We start from the raw sequence: 20,018 nt of genomic DNA, 5'->3' as shown, positions 1-20,018 counted from the left end.
GCTGTGAAGGGAAACTAAGGGCATCCTGTGCTGATGGTGCAGCTCACAACTGATTGTGCTGATGGCTCTGCGAGGCAACACGATGACATGACCAGAGGTGTGCGCACACATACACACGTGCACACGCACATGTGCACACGTAACTGGTAAAGTCTGAATCAGCTCTTTGGATTGTGCCAATGTCGCTTTTTGATGTTGGCATTGCACTGGCTTGCATAGGATGCTGGTGTGGGAGGAATGGGGTTAGGAGTACATGGGACTTTCTGTATAATTTGTTTGCATCCTGCTGTGAATCTCTAGGAATTTCAAAATAAAAGTTAAAAAGAGATCAGGCATGAGCTTGGCGGCACCTTCTTGGTCCAGCGTGGAGAGGGAACAAACAGTGAGGTGGCCTGCGTCCTTGGCGGTGGCCTCTGTCCCTCGCAGCTCTGCTGGGAGATCTCACCTTGGTGCACAGCGGCTTCTCCAGCACCTGCCCGTGTGGAGTCGTGGCGCTGTGAGGAATGCAGAGGAGGGAGGTGCCAGAGCTTAAAATGAAAGGGAAACCAGACAAGTGCTGTGAAAAAACACACACACACAAAATACTTTGGCTTTCCTGAAACTGATGACATTTGTGAACAGCCAAGTTCAGACATGGGCAGGAATAGGCCACTTGTATAGCTGGGTGTTATCATGCATGGGCAGGGATGGTCAGGCCACTCGAACAGCTGGGTGTTATGCCAAGCGCCTCATGTGCGCTGCCTTGTTTAATTTCATCCTTATGGGGTAGGTGTTAAATTATTCCTGTTCATCTACCATGGGTTAGAAAAGTGAGGCCCTGAGAGGTTCAGCGGCGTGCTCCAAGCTCTAAGCTGGTACGTCTGCCGCCACGGCTCAGCCAGCGTTCCATTTGGGCTCAGGACGCCAGCCCTGAGGCAGCCTGGGGACGGCGCCTCCTCGTGGCTCCCCCAGGGCCCCTGCTTTGCTGCAGAAGCGGTTGGGTTCGTCCTGACCTCTGGTCGCCCTGGTGAGTTAGGGTGGCGAGGCTCGTTCCAGCACTGGTGCTCATCTGGGAGGAAGTCGAGGTTTTTTTACAGAAAGACATTTTTGAGAAATATATTAACCAGGGATTTTTGAATGCTTCAGTGAAAAATGTTTTTGGCTTTTGCCATTTTGGTATCTTGCCCTCTCAGGGCTCATTTAGAATCTGTCTCCTGGGTGGCCCTTTCTGCTGCCTCAGGCTCACTTTGATTACATTATCAGCTTTGACACGAGATCTTAGGGCTCCGTGTGACACTTATGCTCAGAGGCGGGGTTGCTGTTGGATGCTGGTCTTCAGGCCCTGGTGACACGGGCTCCTGGTTGTTGGGATTCACAGGACGCCCTCAGGCTCCTGTGTCTCCCAGGGCCCCAGCCTCACACACGGAGGTAGACATTGCCTCCACGGCATTATTCCCGAAAGGGCCTGTGGGGTTGGGGATGGGGTTTCAGGCTGGTGGTCCCTCTCTTCCTCTTCCTCTCCACGTGGTGGGAGGTCTCTGACAGGGCTTCTCTTGTTCTGTCAGCCTCTTGGGGAGCAAGGAATATAAAATGTTTTGCTCCACACTATGTATAAAACGTGTAATTTGGCCGGGCCTAGTGGCTCACGCCTGTGATCCCAGCACTTTGGGAGGCCAAGGTGGGCGGATCATCTGAGGTTGGGAGTTCAAGACCAGCCTGGCCAACATGGTGAAACCCTGTCTCTACTAAAAATACAAAAAAAAAAAAAAAATTTGCCAGGCGTGGTGGCGGGTGTCTGTAATCCCAGCTACTTGGGAGGCTGAGGCAGGAGAATCACTAAAACCCAGGAGGTGGAGGTTGCAGTGAGCCAAGATCACGCCACTGCACTCCAGCCAGGGCAACAAGAGTGAAACTTCGTTTCAAAACAAACAAAACATGTAATTCGTAGCTGGAAGGGGCTTGAGCTCTTTTTGTTTGTTTTTGGTTTTTGTTTTTTGCAGTGAATTAGAACTGGCCCAGATGACTAAAAATGTTTTTAATCATGTTTTATTTTGAAGATTTTGACTTCAGCGTTCCAGGATCCATGAAGCTTCATAATCTTATTTCTAAGTTGAAAAAGTGGATCAAAATCTTGGAGGCCAAGACCAAGCAACTCCCCAAATTCTTCCTCATAGAGGAAAAGTGCCGGTTCTTGAGCAATTTCTCGGCACAGACAGCTGAAGTGGAAATTCCCGGGGAGTTTCTGATGCCAAAGCCAACGCATTATTACATCAAGATTGCGCGGTGAGTGGGCCAGCCTGGTGGGTAGAACTCACCCACGGCGTCCGTGGGCATGGAGCCCCACGGGAGCTCCAGGGTGGACCCTGTGTGGAATTTTGGACTCAGATTCCCTGACATGGGAGAACCTAAGATGATTCTAGAATGTAAGTGGTCAGGCACTTTAGGAGTTCTGCCCGCACTGACCGGTTAGCTGTCCTGAGTGCAGTCTGGGTTTGCATTCAGCAGACCTTCTTCTGAGTCACCATAGAACTTGACAAAACAGTGTGTGTCCCAGTCTTTTGTAAATCCTCGAAGCACAGTATTCAGGCAGAATCAGACAATCGTAGCATTTCCTAGAGCATGCTGCATCTCATTTGAAACGCAGAAAGGGCTTTGAAGAGGTTTCTCTTAACAAAAAATGTGTTTCGTCTTTATATCTGAACCAGACACAGCTCTGCTTTTCCATACGTCCAGAGTTTAGCTGCCCTTTCCTCCAAAGCTGGCTCCTGTCCTGGCCAGCTGTCCCTCCTCCTTGACTTCTGTCCGGGGCTGCTGAATTGAAAATATTTGGCTCATTTCCACCGCGTCAGGGTGAGGCAGGGTACAAATAAATTGATAAACGACTGCTGGCCTACACAGTCCGTTTTCCCGTGACAGTTCGGACATCCCTAGCTGCTTCTCAAGACCAGGACTGGTAGAGATGCAGGGCGCGTCCTCATGGCTTCTCGCTCTGGCAGGTTTATGCCCCGGGTAGAGATTGTGCAGAAGCACAACACCGCAGCCCGGCGGCTGTACATCCGGGGACACAACGGCAAGATCTACCCGTACCTCGTCATGAACGACGCCTGCCTCACGGAGTCACGGCGAGAGGAGCGTGTGTTGCAGCTGCTGCGTCTGCTGAACCCCTGTTTGGAGAAGAGAAAGGAGACCACCAAGAGGCACTTGTTTTTCACAGGTGGGGGTGAGAGCCACGCCTCGCGGGGCGCGCAGGCAGCCTCACGGGTGGGGGTGAGAGCCACGCCTTGCAGGGCGCGCAGGCAGCCTCACGGGTGGGGGTGAGAGCCACGCCTTGCAGGGCGCGCAGGCAGCCTCACGGGGAGGGGGTGAGAGCCACGCCTCGCGGGGTGCACAGGCAACTCAAGTTAGCCTTTGAGGGTCCGGCTGTGTCAGCAGAGAATGTTCTAGTCTGTGCTGACCAGGGAAGGCCTCAAGAAGAGGAGCAGCTCTGGGCCTTCAGGCCTCTCACTGAGAGATGAGAGCTGTGTCCACCTTTCGTCTAAGGCAAGCTTGTCCAATCTGCAGGCTCCATGCGGCCCAGGATGCCTTTGAATGTGGTTCAACACAAATTCGTCAACTTTCTTAGAACATTATGAGATTTCTTTTGCTTTTTTTTTAATCTTTTTTAGCTCATCACCTGTCGTTAGTGTCAGTGTATTTTATGTGTAGCCCAAGACAATTCTTCCGATGTGGCCCAGGGAAGCCAAAAGATTGGGCATCCCTGTTCTAAGGCCTTTTGCACTCTACAGAGTGGGCCCTTGGGGAGCCGGCGCCTGCCAGTGCGTGCTGCCGGTTTCGCTTCTCCCTGGAGCCTGGGGAACCCGGCCCAGCTGAGCCTGGGTGCCAGCGGGGCAGCACCTTGCGTCAGGTTTCCAGCGCACCTCGAGCTGCTTCACACGCTGCACTCTGGGCCCTCCCTGAGTTTCCTTCCTGGGTGAAACACAGGACTCGGGAAAGTCTAGCTGCCCTGTGAAGGCCACAGAAATTGCCAGGGAGCACAAATAGCTGATAAGAAGCAACCTCTGAGGAAGTCTTTGTCACTGAGTTACCATGAGTGGCCCGATTGTACGGGCACATAGATGAGACGCTTGTGCTGTGATCCAGAGAAGACAGCCACTTTATAACTTTTTAGCGTGCAGTCCCTGTAGTCGGGAGCCCGCCGCAGTGCACGTTACCTAGTCCTGTGTGGAACTTTCTTTTGCCACCTAAGCTGTGATCAGCCTCTTCTGACCTGAAATCTCTGATGCTTAAGTTTTGTATCTCAAAATAAGAAGATTTTAAAAATAAGCCTAAAGAAAGCTCAAAATGCATCACAGAAAAACTGCGTGTTTTAACATGTATATAACATGACCTGTAGTGTTGATCCCAGCTGTGGGTTATTGATTCATCTGCTTCCAAACGCTTGGTTGGCACGGAATGGCGGTCCTAATGTGTGTCCTGGAGTCATTTGGGGATTTCTTTATGGGTAAACGCCAAGACAGCAAGCCATCAGCTGTGGCTTAACTGACGTTAGAATCAGCCACTTGGTTCACAGAAGTCAGAATCATCCGTGTGCACCTCACGCGCCCCTGACTCCACGTCAGGGGTTACGGTGGCTGGGACACAGCGCCACTGGTTCCCTCTCTGGGCAGGCTGAATCTGCCATCTTCTGGAAACCTCTCAGCTCCCTCCAACTTTATTGCAACAAGATATCTGAATATTCCCTGAACCTAGTATCTTCATAAAGTATTATCTCATTTAATCCACAAACAACCCTATGGGGTAGGTACTATTATCCCACTTTTGGAGGAGAAACTGTGCACACAAGTCCAGTGCTGCTCCCCAAGGTGTCGTCACTGGGAAGGCAGGCTCTGGAGTGGTCGCCCAGTGCTCCTGCCACCTCCAGCTGGCTCAGACCAGAGTGGTTTCAGTGCAGTTTAGCATCCTGTCGGGAGGGTCATAGATTAACTGCATCGCAGATAGCAAGTGGTGATTGGGAACAGAGTGCTGGTCGCCATGTATGGACAGGGATTCACACACTAATGGCAATTGGGAAGTGCCGGTCGCCATGTGTAGACAGGGATTCACACACTAATGGCGATTGGGAACAGAGTGCCGGTCACCATGTGTGGACAGGGATTCACACACTAATGGCAATTAGGAACAGTGCCGGTCGCCATGTGTAGACAGGGATTCACACACTAATGGCGATTGGGAACAGAGTGCCGGTCACCATGTGTGGACAGGGATTCACACACTAATGGCAATTAGGAACAGTGCCGTGTGGACGGGGATTCACACACTAATGGCGATTGGGAACAGTGCCGGTCGCCATGTGTGGACAGGGATTCACACACTAATGGCGATTGGGAACAGAGTTGCCGGTCGCCATGTGTGGACAGGGATTCACACACTAATGGCAATGGATGATCAGGTTGATGCTGGATGCTTTCCTTATGTGGACAGAACACAGAAGATGATCTTCCTCCTTCTCCAAAGATGGGGCACAGCCATCCTAGGTGCTGAAAGGCAAGTTTGCGTCATTAGACAGCAGCTGTCTCAGAGCAGGAAGGCTGGACTCTTCCCATAGACTCTGATTAAGGAAAACCTCTGAGAGCGAACATTGGGCAGAGTCTGCTTATTCTTTTTTTTTTTTTTTTGAAACGGAGTCTCACTCTGTCACCCAGGCTGGAGTGCAATGGCGCAGTCTCAGTTCACTGCCACCTCCGCCTCCTGGGTTCAGGCAATTCTCCCGCCTCAGCCTCCTGAGTAGCTGGGACTACAGGTGTGCGCCACCATGCCTGGCTAATTTTTGTGTTTTTAGTAGAGATGGGGTTTTGCCATGTTGGCCAGGCTGGTCTTAAACTCCTGACCTCATGTGATCCACCTGCCTTGGCCTCCCAAAGTGCTGGGATTACAGGCGTGAGCCACCACGGCCAGCCATGTTTATTCTTATTTTTTAGACAGGGTCCTGCTCTGTCACCTGCAGCCCCCAACTCCTGGCTCAAGCGATTCTCCCATCTCAGCCTCCTGAGTAGCTGGGACTATAGGCTATCCTTTATATTTTGTTTTTTAAGATGTCTTTTTGTTTTTTGGTTTTTTTTTTTCCTTTGAGATGGAGTCTCGCTCTGTCACCAGGCTGTAGTGCTGTGGCACGATCTCGGCTCACTACAACCTCTGACTCCCTGGTTCAGGCCATTCTCCTGCCTCAGCCTCCTGAGTAGCTGGGATTACAGGCACCTGCCACCACGCCTGGCTAATTCTTGTATTTTTAGTAGAGATGGGGTTTCACCATGTTGGCCAGGATGGTCTCCATCTCCTGACGTCGTGATCCGCCCACCTCGGCCTCCCAAAGTGCTGGGATTACAGGCGTGAGCCACTGTGTCCAGCCAAGATGTCTTTTTAAGATTGCCTTCTAAAGCATTTCTGTTTGTGGACACAGGATGACGATTAGCTCGTGCCGTCAGAGCCTCGTGCCATCTGTTGGGTAAATGGATGGTGCATGACCACCGGGTTCTTCCAGCCAGCCCCCAAGGCACACAGCTGGGTCAGCTCTGCTCCCAGTGGAGCCAAGCACTGGCCTGCGGTCACCCTCAGCCTGCCCTGTTTTTCTTCCCCTCTCCCCAGTGCCCCGGGTTGTGGCGGTTTCCCCGCAGATGCGCCTCGTGGAGGACAACCCCTCTTCACTTTCCCTTGTGGAGATCTACAAGCAGCGCTGCGCCAAGAAGGGCATCGAGCACGACAACCCCATCTCCCGTTACTACGACCGGCTGGCTACGGTGCAGGCGCGGGGAACCCAAGCCAGCCACCAGGTAGCAGCGGGGCTGGGCAGGGGCCAAGCTGCCACCTGCAGCCCTCCTGCGTGGGGCGGTGCCTGGAGACAGGGGTGCTTAGAAGATGAGCGGGCATTTGTTGGGGGCCACCTCTGTCATTTAAAGTAACTATTAGACTCGTGAGATGGTAGAAATGAGACAGCTCTTGACCTTGGTGAGAGGACACTTGTCGTGAACGGTTTGTTATGACCGGACGCGGGTCAGTCCTCGACCTTGGAGAAGCCCCTTGTCCTCTACTGTACTTACAAAGAAGCTCTGAAATTAGAATTTTGAAGTAAGTTTCTGGCAGTCTCACTTGGCAGCCACACCTGGTCTGAGGTGATGGGAGGCTGTTTACAGTCTTCATTCATCCACTTCATGTTGCTGTTCACCTGGTCTGCTGCTGGGGGCGTTAGGCGATGTGCGGCATGTGTGCTGTTTTCTAAAATACAAAAAGCGACAGACTCTGGAGTGCGTGGGGCCCAGCTGTTTTGGTTGCCTGAGCCAGGAGCATGGTGCCCACAGGAGTCTTGGGTGGCCCTGGCCTGCAGCCCCTCGGAGGTGCAGAGGCCCCTCATTCACCTGCACGTTTCTGCCCTTGGTGGGAGGCAGGGCAGGCATGGGCTTTGGGTGAGGAGATTTTTGGGGGGTTGTGTGGAGCACCCAGGGGCAGCTGTTTCGGCCTCTCCCCGGGTGCCCCGTGGTCCTTTCTGTAGGTCCCAAGAAGGAGAGACCACAGAGGTGGATGCTGCGACCTTGCCCCAAGTCTCCCAGGGACTCATTCCAGGTCTCCGGGCTCCTGGAGGACTTAGTGTGGTTGAGGAAGGTTGAGCCCATGGTGTCCTCTGTGGCCCAGGGCACGGCAGGGCCCAAGGTGTTCCAGGCTGCAGGGTCAGGTGCAGCCTCCAGCTCTGCAGGCAGAGGCATGGATCCCTGTTTCTGATCAGCCTCTGTTGACAGAGTGCATGGCCTCTCGTGGGAACTGACGCCAGGGCTTTTTTGTGGCACAGGCCATGGCCTGGTCATTCTGTGGACAATGGGCAGTTCTGAGGTATTTGCAGGAGAAGAATGGATTATATTCTTAAGGCAACATTAACTTTCGACAGCGTGGAAGCCAGTGACAAATACGTGCTGACCCCAGAGTCATCCTGTTTCTAAACAGCGTGAGTGTCCAACTGGGATGTTTGTTCCAGGTTAGCGGCTGTCAGGGCCTGTCGGCAGAGGGAGATGCCCACAGCACAGAGGAATCCAGCTTCAGAGCCACTTCCTCCTCTATGTGCCTCTTGTTTGTTTCGTTATTTATTCTACTCCTTCATTCTTCTCTCTTTTTCTCTTTTTTTGTTGAGATGGAGTTTTGCTCTTGTCGCCCAGGCTGGAGTGCAGTGGCATGATCTCGGCTCACCACAACCTCCGCCTCCTGAGTTCAAGCAATTCTCCTGCCTCAGCCTCCTGAGTAGCTGAGATTACAGGTGCCCGCCACCATGCCTGGCTAATTTTTGTATTTTTAGTAGAGACGGGGTTTCACCATGTTGATCAGGCTGGCCTCAAACTCCTGACCTTGTGATCCGCCCGCCTCGACCTCCCAAAGTGCTGGGATTACAGGCGTGAGCCACCATGCCCAGCCCAGCGTTTGTTTTTTTGTTTTTTTTTTAATAAATTTTTTAAAAAGCTCCTCAGACTTGTAAGCCTTTAGTTCCTAGAGTTCTGACAAAGTTGATTTTGGTGGTTTTGCCAGCATTCTAACTGCTTTAGAGGCAGATTTTGGAAATCCTTTGCCATCTCAGAAGTGCTCCTTCCCATTTGACAGATGAGGAAACAAACTGCGTGTGTGGCCAGTGGCCTGCCTTGTTCTTCCCGGTGGAAGGCAAGAACTTTCTCACGGCCTTTCTCACGTTCTGCCTCACGGCCATTCGGAGCACGTGGGTAGGACTTAGTCTGGAAGAGACCCTGTGCCTCTACCAGATGGTCGAACAGGAACTCCATTAACTCAGGAAACTTTCTGAGTTGGTGATGTCTGCAATAGTCCATGAGTACGGAGTTCAGTCTCGAGTGTGTGTGTGGTTAGACCAGCTCCTTCAGTTTGTGAAACATTGGTCATTAGTATAAAGTCTTGGTTGGAAGTGGTGCTGCTGGTGTCCGGCTGTTGTGTTCTGTTAATTGGCCTGATACCTTCTGTGGTCAGCAAGGGTGGAAGTGTCAGATACTTGCCTGCATTCTTGTCAGGTATCGCATGTCAGGTAACTGCGGCTTTGGCGCAGACCAGCTGCGTTGGTGCTTTAGAGCAGACGGCGGCAAACCCTGGAGGGAAGCAGCCATCTTGTGCCTCCTCACGTTCAGTCTCCTAACAATGCGCGCGTTAAATCTGTCACCAGAATTTACTCTCGGTGCTAAGTTAAAGAGGAATTGCAATTTGAGAGTTTTTCTTTTGCCAAAAAAAAAAAAAAATCAGTGAGTGAGATGGGAGTGTCACGGGGCGATGTGTTTCAGGTCCTCCGCGACATCCTGAAGGAGGTTCAGAGTAACATGGTGCCACGCAGCATGCTCAAGGAGTGGGCGCTGCACACCTTCCCCAACGCCACGGACTACTGGACGTTCCGGAAGATGTTCACCATCCAGCTGGCTCTGATAGGCTTCGCGGAATTCGTCCTGCATTTAAATAGACTCAACCCCGAGATGTTACAGATCGCTCAGGTAACCTGGTTTGAACCGCCAGATCCTCTCCTCGTGACATTGCCTTTCTGCTGAAGTTCCTAAAGTGTCTCCTTCTGAAATTTAGGACACTGGCAAACTGAATGTTGCCTACTTTCGGTTTGACATAAACGACGCCACTGGAGACCTAGATGCCAACCGTCCTGTCCCGTTTCGACTCACGCCCAACATTTCTGAGTTTCTGACTACCATCGGTGTCTCCGGCCCGTTGACGGCATCCATGATTGCGGTTGCCCGGTGCTTCGCCCAGCCGAACTTTAAGGTGGGTCTCCGCGTCGTCCTATCACGGGCACAGGCTGGGGCCACTCAGATGCCCACGTGCCATGGCCTTGCAGGAGCTGCTGATCTGCCTCACAGGCTCTGCGTTCTCCACAGTGGCCGGCACCCGTGTTATGTCCTTTGCTGTGCGGGCAAGGGATGGTTTTCTCTTTGGTTCACTCTTGTCTGTAGTGCTTGGAATGGGCCTGCTGGACACTGGGCAGACGCTGGAAGGCGTCAAGTGAACACATAAAAAGATCGGGCCCCAGTCGCAGCATGGCTGCCTTTGCCATCCAGGTCTGTGCTGCCCAACACTGAGGCTTTCTGGCTGCTGCTCCAAGTGGAGGAAGGGGTTTGTCCCTCAGCGGCTTCCCCAGCCCGTCCTGAGAGCACACAGCCTGGCCTGGTGCTGAGGCTTGACTGGCCCTCGGTGGCCCTGGGCGGCCACTGTGGTTGAGTCCCACCCTGTTAGGAAGCTGCCCCTCTGGGCTGTTCTTGGTTAAACACACGTCCTCTCGTTCTCTCCCTCACGCAGGTGGACGGCATTCTGAAAACGGTTCTCCGGGATGAGATCATTGCTTGGCACAAAAAAACGCAGGAGGACACGTCCTCTCCTCTCTCGGCCGCCGGGCAGCCGGAGAACATGGACAGCCAGCAACTGGTGTCCCTGGTTCAGAAAGCCGTCACCGCCATCATGACCCGCCTACACAACCTCGCCCAGTTCGAAGGTGGGGAAAGCAAGGTGAACACCCTGGTGGCCGCAGCGAACAGCCTGGACAATCTGTGCCGCATGGACCCCGCCTGGCACCCCTGGCTGTGACCGCGGCCGCCACGGCCACCCGCAATGTGAAGGGCGCCCTGGGCTCTGAGCCCGCAGCTTATACGACTTGTCCCTGCCTCGTTCCTTTTATTCTCAGAAGCCCCGCGGTTCCACTGGGTTGCAGTTATTTTCCTGGTAGTTGGTGTGTGAGAGGGAGAATTTAGTTTTAGAGGAAGCTGAACTATGACGACGCTGGGCGAGGCGGTTAGAAGTGGCAGAGCTGAAACTTCCTCCAAGCTTTTAAAATAATCTTTTAAGAAACCAGGATTCTCCGGTCTGGAATTTCTGAGTGAGCCCTTTTTTTATGGTGTCCTCTGTCTGTGAACGTACAGGCGGGACTGTGCGAACCGCTCCTTACCATCCATTTTTAACTCTTTCGGAAATAACACCTCACAGCAGCTTCCTGCTTTTGTACAGACCTTTGTAACAAGTGTACAGAAAACCCGTTTGGTTTGAGAAACAGATGATGAACCCATCGTGCTGGTTTTTCTCTGAGCACAAACTTTTAGGCTGTACGCAGCCAGCCTTGGGAGTCTCGTTGAGTGTCCGGCGTGGATCCACAGGGCCAGATCACCCTGCGGGAGCGCCACACGCACCCACTTTGGATTCAGCGGGTGAAGACAGAACTCTGAGAGTCTGCAGGCAGCTCCTGTGCTTTTTATTTCCGGCTCTTCAGATGTCTTCTAGACATTTACTATCATTGCACCTGAATAAAAAATCACTTTTACCTTCCTAATTTAAAAAGACAAAACAGAAATGTATGTTCCTTCGCTACCTTTAGTCTTTCTGTTCACATTTTTATAAATCTGAACATTGAGAATGTTCTATCTAAATTTGTACAGTGTGATTTTTTTTAGAATAAATATTTTATAAAAGGGTTTATTGTCCCTTATTTATGTTAAAATGCTTGTTCCCATGAGGGGTTTGTTTCTTCCCTCTCAGTGTCCCTCAGCCCCTTGGGAACCAGAGGCCCCAGAGACAGTGTGGGCTCCTCAGCGTAGCCTCTTGGTGACAGCGTGCGCTGCCTGGCAGGTACTGTGCTGCTGTTATCACAGGGGACGTCATGACGTGGCACGTGGGAAGCCAGTTCAGAGCATATTCTGTCAAGGCGACGAGGAATGGCGGCCCGACCTCAGCAGCGGGCTGGCGTGCCAGACTCTTGGAGCCCTCGGCTGTGTTCATGTGTTTCAAGACTGCTGCCATGTAACGTGTGTGGAGTGTGCCCGAAGCATGCCCGGAGGCTCAGCATGAAGCACTCTGTGCCCATCTCTACCTCCTCATTGTCCTTCATCCAATGTGTACTGTGGGTCAGGCCTGCCCTCGTGTGGGAGGGACGGTCCCCAAGGAGCACACACCATGATGTCAGAAACAGCAGGGTGGAGGGATGGGGTTGCCGCTCCAGGGCTAACATGATGGGCCCTGAATTGGAAAGGACTTGCCTGTTAGGAAGTGTTAAGTCTTTTCGAGGAAGACGGCCCTTTACAGGACCCAGGGGATGGGGGTAGCCCTCTCTGGGCCTCTGCCCCAGACCACAGAACCTTCTCCAGCTCTTAACTCTCCTTGCCTTTCATTTATCCTCCATCGTTCCAGGCTACCACGGAGGTGAGTTTACCCAAATCCCATCGCAGGGTCAAATGAAAGGGCCTTGACTAGATGTCCCTGGGCAGCTTGAGATTACAGTTGTGTTGCTGGGTTATGGTCTGGGTGCGGACTGGTTTGCAGTGGGTGGTACTGGCAGCTGTCATCAAGGTCTCTGTGCTGGGCTGCAGCCCTCAGCCCAGAGGGGCACTTCCCCACTTTATAGAGAGGGGGTTTCCAGCTCAGAGAAGGTGAGAAGCTTGTCCAAGGCCTGGAGAAACTGGGAGGGAAGCCCGTCCAGCCTGATTCGAAGCTCCCATGCTGCTCCTGGGCCACAGGTCAAGGCCGAGGGGCTGGCTTTTGCCAGTCTGACCGGACTCAAGTTACTTCCCAGTTCCTTGCAGAGAGCTGTCTTTGTGAGACGATGTCTCGGGTCCTGGAAAGATGGGAGCAGTGCTTTGCAAATGAGGAGTGATTGCGTGCTCATCTGGCAGCTGGTTGGTGTCCTGCGGGCGTCAGGCCTGAGCGGGGACCATGCTCCTCCGATCGTCCAGTGACGAGGCCTAGGCCACTGTGTGAGTCGTCTTGCGCTCCGTGAAGCCTGGTGTCTGTGCAGATGTGTGGGTGGCGTTAGGGTTGGGGGACATGTCTTTCACACTGGAGAACAGGAGTCTGAAGCTGGTGCTATTGGTGAGGAGGAGGCCCAGCCCGCTGCGAGAATCGCCCACACTGTTCCCCTGGTTGTTGGGAAAACCAACCTTGGAGTGGTCAAGGCAGGAGATAGCCCCTCCCCGGTGAAAGTCCGGCATCTCGTGAGCGCCATGTGGAAAGATCAAGGACCTGGAGTCTGGAGCCCTTCAGGCAGCAGCTCAGTGACCATGAACCTCAGCTCTGTCCACCCCAGCGCAGCATTGCTGGGAGCTGTGCCCGGGAGGCTGCCGGCTCCAGAGTGAGGAGGGTCCAGAACACGCAGACAATATGCCCTGTTTCTCCAAACACCATTTCAAGGTAAGTGCTAGGACTAGACTTCTTTTTATTCTTGTGGTAAGATATGTATAACATCAAATTTACCATTTTGATGAATTTTAAGTGCACAGTTGAGTGGCATTATGTACCTTCGTCGTTGTACAGCAATCACCAGCATCCACCTCCAGAACTTTTACATCTTGTTATCTGGAAAAATCTGTCCTCATTAAATACTCACTCCCCATCAGCCCTTCCCCCCACCCCTGCCAACTACCATTCTACTTTCTGTCTCTGTGAATTTGATGACTCTTAAGGACCCCATAGAAGTGGAATCATGCAATATTTGTCCTTTTCTGACTGGTTTTTGTTTGTTTTGGTTTTGAGACGTAGTTTTGCTCTTGTCGCCCAGGCTGGAGTGCAGTGGCGCGATCTCGGCTCACTGCAACCTCCGCCTCCCGGGTTCAAGTGATTCTCCTGCCTCAGCCTCCCGAGTAGCTGGGATTACAGGCACCCGCCACCACACCCAGCTAATTTTTGTATTTTTAGTAGAGATGGGGTTTCATCATGTTCCCCAGGCTGGTCTTGAACTCCTGACCTCAGGCGATCCACCCACTTTGGCCTCCCAAAGTGCTGGGCTTATAGACATCAGCCCTGGCGCCTGGCGCCAAAAGGCACCTGGTGTTTTGTGACTGTTTTATTTCGCTTAGCATAATGACCTCAGTGTTCATCCACGCTGCAGCGTGTCAGACTCTCCTTCCTTTTTAAGGCTGAATTGCATTTCGTTGCCTGTGTAGACATTTTGTCCATTCATTTATCTGCTGATGGGTACTTGGCGTCTCTCTCTTTTGTCCACTATGAATAATGCTCCTATGAACATAGGCATACAAATATGTGTTCAATTTCCTACTTTTAGTTCTTTGGTTATCTACCCAGAAGTAGACTTGCTGGATCATATAGGAATTCTATCTTTAATTATTTGAGGAACTGCCATGCTGTTTTCCATAGCAGCTGTATCATTTTACGTTCCCACCAGCAAGAGGTAAGGTTTTCTCTGTCTTCACATTCTTGCCAGCACTTGTGATGTTCTGTTTTTTCGTTTTTGTTTTATGACATCCATCGTAATGGGCATGGAGTGGTACTTCACTGTGGTTTTGACTTGCATTGCCCTGGTGATGAGGGAAGTTGAGCAGCTTTTCATAGGCTTGTGAGCCAGTCATATATCTTCTTTGGAGATGCGTCAGTTCTAGTCCTTTACCCGTTTTTCAATTGAGTTGTTTTTGTTGTTGAATTGCAGTTCTTTATATCGTCTGGATGGGAATCCCTTGGAGATAGATGGTTTACAAATAATTTCTCATATCGTGTGAGTTGCCTTTTCACTCTGTTGATAGTGTCATTTGATGCACAAAAGTTTTTAATTTTGATGCAGTTCAATTTGTTTTTCTTTTTGTTGCCTGTGCCTTTCATGTAATATCAAAACACCATTGCCAAAGCTAATCTCATGAAGCTTTTTCCCTAGGAGGTCTTCTAAGAGTTTTATAGTTTTCACACTCACTTTAGATCTCTGGTCCACTTGGAAGGTAATTTGTGTATATGCTATAAGCTAAGGGCCCAGCTGAGTTCTTTGGTTGTGGATATCCAGTATCCCCAACGTAATTTTGTTGAGAAGACGATCCTGTTGGAAAGGGTCTTGGCACCCAAAACTCAGCTGACGCATAGAGTGTGGAGAGCTGATTTCCGGGCTGTCTGTTCTGTTCAGTCTGTCTCCGTGTCTGTCTTTATGCCACCACTACAGTGTTTTGCTTACTGTGGCTTTTTAGTCAGATTTGAAACCAGGAAGTGTAAATTCTCTGAGTTTGTGCTTCTTTTTCAAGATTGCTTTGGATTTGGGGTCCCCTGCAATTTCATACAAATTTGAGGATGTATTTTTCTGTTTTGGATTTGGGGTCCCCTGCAATTTCATACAAATTTGAGGATGTATTTTTCTGTTTCTGCTAAAATGTTGGGATTTTGTTTTGTTTTGTTTTGTTTTTGAGACGGAGTCTTGCTCTGTTGCCCAGGCTGGAGTGCAGTGGCACCATCTCGGCTCAGTGCAGCCTTCACCTCCGGGGTTCAAGCGATTCTCCTGCCTCAGCCTCCCAAGTAGCTGGGATTACAGGCGCCCGCCACCATACCCAGCTAATTTTTGTATTTTTAGTAGAGATGGGGGTTTCACCACGTTGGCCAAACTGGTCTCGAACTCCTGACCTCAGGTGATCCATCCGCCTCAGCCTCCCAAAATACTGGGATTATAGGCGTGAGCCAGTGCACCTGGCCCAATGTTGGGATTTTGATAGTGATTGTATTACATCTGTAGATCACTTTGAGTAGTAATGACATCTTAACAATATTTTGGCCAGGTGTGTTGGCTCACACCTATAATCTCAGCACTTTTGGGAGGCCGAGGCAGGAGGATTGCTCGAGGCCAGGAGCTTGAGACCAGCCTGGGCAACACAGCGAGACCTCATCTCTGCCAAAAATATGAAAAATTAGCTGGGTGTGTTGGTGTGTGCTTGTAGTCACGGCTACATGGTAGGCTGAGCCAGGAGGATCACTTGAGCGCAGAAGTTGGAGGCTGCAGTGAGCTATGATTGTAGCACTGCACTCCAGCTTGGACAGGAGAACATCTTAAAAAAAATAAAAAATATAAAATACAATATTATGTCTTTTATTCCATAAGCTTGGAATGTCTATTTATTTGTCTTCTATAATTTTTTTTTTTTTTTGAGGTGGAGTCTCACTTTGTCCCCCGGGCTGGATTGCAGTGGCATGATCTCAGCTCACTGCAAGCTCCGCCTCCTGAGTTCACGCCATTCTCCTGCCTCAGCCTCCCGAGTAACTGGGACTACAGGCATCTGCCACCACGCCCGGCTAATTTCTTATATTTTTAGTAGAGACGAGGTTTCACCACGTTGGCCAAGCTGGTCTCGATCTCTTGACCTCGTGATCCACCCGTCTCGGCCTCCCAAAGTGCTGGGATTACAGGCATGAGCCACCGCATGCAACTTGTCTTCTATAATTTCTTTAATCAGTGATTTATGGTTTCTAATATACAAGTATTTGACTTCATTGGTTAAGTATGTACCTGTTTATTCTTTGTAATGCTGCTGTAAATGGAATTGTTTTCTTAAGTTCCTCTTTGGATTATATATTGTTAGTGTATAGAAACACAGCTGATTTTTGTATGTTGATTTTTGTATCCTACAATTATGCTGAATATGTTTATTCTAATACTTTGTTTTCTTTAGGCTTTTCTATAATCATGTCATGTGTAAACAGGTAATTTTACCTCTTCCTTTCCAATTTGGATTTTTTCCCCCTTTTGCCTAATTGTTCTGGCTAGAATTTCCACTACTGTGTTGAGTATAAGTGGCAAAAAAAAAAACGGTCACCTTTGTCTCATTCCTTATCTTAGAGGAAGCCCTATCAGTCTTTCACCATTGAATGTGATCTTAGCTGTGGGTTTTGCATAATGGCCTTTATTATATTGAGGTGTTTTCCTTCTATTCCTAGTTTGCTGGAAGTTTTTATCTGAAAAGGTGATAAATCTTGTCAAATGCTTTTCTGAATCAGTTAAAATGATTTTGTGGTTTTTCCTCTTTATCCTGTTCATTTGTTGACTCATCCTTGCACATCCCAGGAATCAATCCCAATTTATCATGGTATGTAGTCCTTTTAATATGCTGTTGGATTTGGTTTGCTGGTATTTTGTTGAACATCTCTGCATCAGTATTCATCGGGGCTGTTAGTTTGTGGTTTTCTCTTGGTGCCTGGCGTTGGTATCAGGGTAATATTCAAGTTCATGTTATAAAGCCAGTACTTGATCCTGCATCCTAGTTCTGCTCTCAACAAACTCATCCTGCCTCTTGAGAGCACAGACATGGGAAAAAAATCGGTACACACAAAAAATATGTACACACATGTATCTGTATACAATCATCAGGTAAAATCCGGAAGACAAGGATGCTATGGCTGCCTGAGGGAGCTGCAGTGCTGATGGTGGTGGAAGGGAAGATGAAGGAACAAATGAGAAAGTTTCCTAAGAGCATGTTTTTAAAAAGTCTTTGGCTGGGCGCGGTGGCCCACGCCTGTAATCCCAGCACTTTCAGAGGCCAAGGCGGGCAGATCACCTGAGGTCAGGAGTTCGAGACCATCCTGGCCAACATGGTGACAACCCCCTCTACTAAAAATACAAAAATTAGCCAAGAGTTGTGGCAGGCGCCCAGCTACTCAGGAGGCTGAAGCAGGAGAATGGATTGAATGCAAGAGGCAGAGGTTGCAGTGAGCCAAGACTATGTCATTTGCACTCCAGCCTGGGCGACAAGAGCAAAACTTGGTCACAGAAAACAAACAAACAAAAAAAAGTGATCAAGATAGTAGACACGGTAGATGTGGGCACACAGATAGGTTTACCAACTTGGTTAAAGCCCCAACTACCTGGTGATAACACTGAGATCAAAACCTGAAAAGATTCCGACTTGACAGTAGAAAATGCCCCAACAAGCCAGACACACGTTCCCTAACTTAGAGTGCTGCATCCTCTCACAGACGTCAGAGTGCAGGACTGTGTCTGCTGGCTGAGCTCACAGACACACACTGCGTTCTAGTGACTGTGCCAGGGTGGGAAATAAAAACAGATATAAGAGTGACATCCAGCAAGGGGACAGAAGAGGAAGGAATCTCTCTTCGCACCGAGACAAAAATTGGAGTGGCAGAATCTGTCTGAGATAACTGTTTTGGAACTGTGGAGTCTAATTGGAATGCTCGCAACTCCCAAGGAAAATCTTGGCTGGTAAGTTGCAGTTAATTTTGGTCAATTTCGGCCTTTAGGATATTAGGGTCTCCCCAGCCTGAGTCTTGTGGTAGGTAGCCATACCCACGTTCCTGGCATGACTTCCTGGAGACGGGGTGGAAAGTAAGGATCTTGGCCTCCACATATCAAGGTTCAGTGTTTTGATTGCAGAAGTGCAGACATAGGGGTGGGCAGCCATTGTTGCATTCCCCACTGGCTGAAGTGGCTTCCACAGGATTTAAGGGAACAGCCTGAGCTGTTGTTTTTCTTCTTACCTGTTTTTCCACTTGGGGTGCCAGACTTAAGGATTAGGATATTGGAAAGCACGTGTGTGGACAACTTACTTGGGCCTCCTGCCAACAGCCAGTAAGATGCCAGGTCCCTCAGTCACAAAGCCACATGAAAATAAATTCTGCCAGCAGCCTGGAGGAGCCTGCAAGAAGATTCTCCTTGGTTGAGCCAAGAGATGAGAATACAGTCTGGCTGACTCCTTGATCGCAGCCTTGTGAGTCCCTGAGCAGAGCATTCAAATCAACTGTGAAATAAACATGTATACAGGGCAATTTAGAAAGCCACTCCACATACCTAGAGAAATATGCAGGCTCAGAAGAGACCTGGGAAGACTTTTTAAGCTTTTACATCAAGCTGATCCAGAGATACCCTCAACAGTTGATGTGGGGAGACAAGAGTAAATGCTCGGGGCGGGGGAGTGGGAAGGAGAATCTGATTTCCAGAGTTACAAGATTCAAATGTCCAGTTTTCAACAAGAAACTATCACAAGACCCTCAAAGAAATAGAAAAGTAAGGCACGTTCAAAGAAACAAATCAACAGAAACCATCATCACTGAGGAAGCTCTGACAGCAGACTTACTAGACAATAACTTTAAAACAACTGTTTGAAAGATGCTGAAGGAGCTAAAGGAAAACAAAGACAGGAGAACAGTATATGAACAAAATGAGAATATCATAAAAGAAATAGAAATTTTAAAAAGGAAACAAATTCTGGAACTAAAAAGTACAATAACTAAAATGAAAAATTTCCTAAAGGGTTCAAAATATTTAAGCAGGTAGAAGAACCATTCAATGAACTTGAAGATAGGGCAATTGAAACTATTGAATCTGAGGAATCAAAAGAAAAAAAAATGAAGAAAAGTAAATGAAAACCTAAGGAACCTACCTATGGAACGCCATAAATGAGACCAGAAGTAGAGAGGCAAGGGCAGAAAGTATATTTAAAGAAAGTTGAACAGAAAACTGCTCATATTTGATAAAAAGACACGTATCTACAAACCCCAGAAGCGTAACAAACTCCGGATAGGATAAGCTCAAGGAAATACACACCAGGACACTTCATTGAAGACAAAAGAAAACCTTGAAAGCAGCAAGAGAGAAGTAATTTATCACATACAAGAGATTCTCAAGATTACCAGCATATTTTTCATCAGAAACTTTGGGTATCAGAAGGGAATGGGCTTATATATTAAAACTGCTGAAAGAAAGAAAACCAGTTAGAATTCTGTATCTAACAACTGTCTTTCAGAAATGAGGAAGAAATTAATACTTTCCCAGATAAAAGCTGAGGGAGTTCATTATCATTCTTTGCAAGAAATGCTAGAAGGGGTCTTTCAGGTTGAAACGCTGAACAATAAACTTCTTTAAAAGAACACTAAGCATCTTACAACTTGAAGTTGTAAGAACTATAGATCTCCAGTAAAGGTAAATACATGGACAATTACAAAATCTAGTATATTCTAATGATGGTTTATAACTCTACTTTTTATTTCTACATGATTAAAAAGGTCCATTAACGACTGCTAATATTGGGTGCACAATGTATAAGGATGTAATTTGTGATGTCAATAACAGTAAGGAAGACAGAGCAGTACAGGAGCAGAGTTTTGTATGTTACTCAAATTAGGTTGATATAAATTCAGTTTAGGTTGTTGTAATGTTAGAATGTCAAGTGTAATCCCCATGTCACTATAAAAAATGAACCAAACACAGAAGGCAGTAATGGAGGAAATGAGGAACCAAAAAAAAAAAAAAAAAAAAA

At 49.1% G+C, this 20,018-nt stretch overlaps 1 protein-coding gene across 1 annotated transcript in view; it reads left to right on the top strand.

Moving 5' to 3' along the window:
- TRRAP (transformation/transcription domain-associated protein) overlaps positions 1–11,471 on the top strand; it is a 132,900-nt gene extending 121,429 nt beyond the window's left edge. The window contains exons 67-72 of the mRNA XM_011985836.1: positions 2,037–2,262; positions 2,976–3,193; positions 6,622–6,806; positions 9,294–9,497; positions 9,583–9,777; positions 10,309–11,471. Of these exons, the coding sequence (XP_011841226.1) occupies positions 2,037–2,262; positions 2,976–3,193; positions 6,622–6,806; positions 9,294–9,497; positions 9,583–9,777; positions 10,309–10,593 (1,313 nt within the window). The 3' untranslated portion in view covers positions 10,594–11,471. The remainder of the gene's footprint in view (positions 1–2,036; positions 2,263–2,975; positions 3,194–6,621; positions 6,807–9,293; positions 9,498–9,582; positions 9,778–10,308) is intronic.
- The last annotated feature ends 8,547 nt before the right edge of the window (positions 11,472–20,018 follow it).

This window comes from Mandrillus leucophaeus, unplaced genomic scaffold, assembly GCF_000951045.1.
Source record: "Mandrillus leucophaeus isolate KB7577 unplaced genomic scaffold, Mleu.le_1.0 Scaffold29, whole genome shotgun sequence".
NCBI lineage: Eukaryota > Metazoa > Chordata > Mammalia > Primates > Cercopithecidae > Mandrillus > Mandrillus leucophaeus.
The sequence above is the reverse complement of the archived record's forward strand: the minus strand, read 5'-3'. Positions and strand labels throughout refer to the sequence as shown.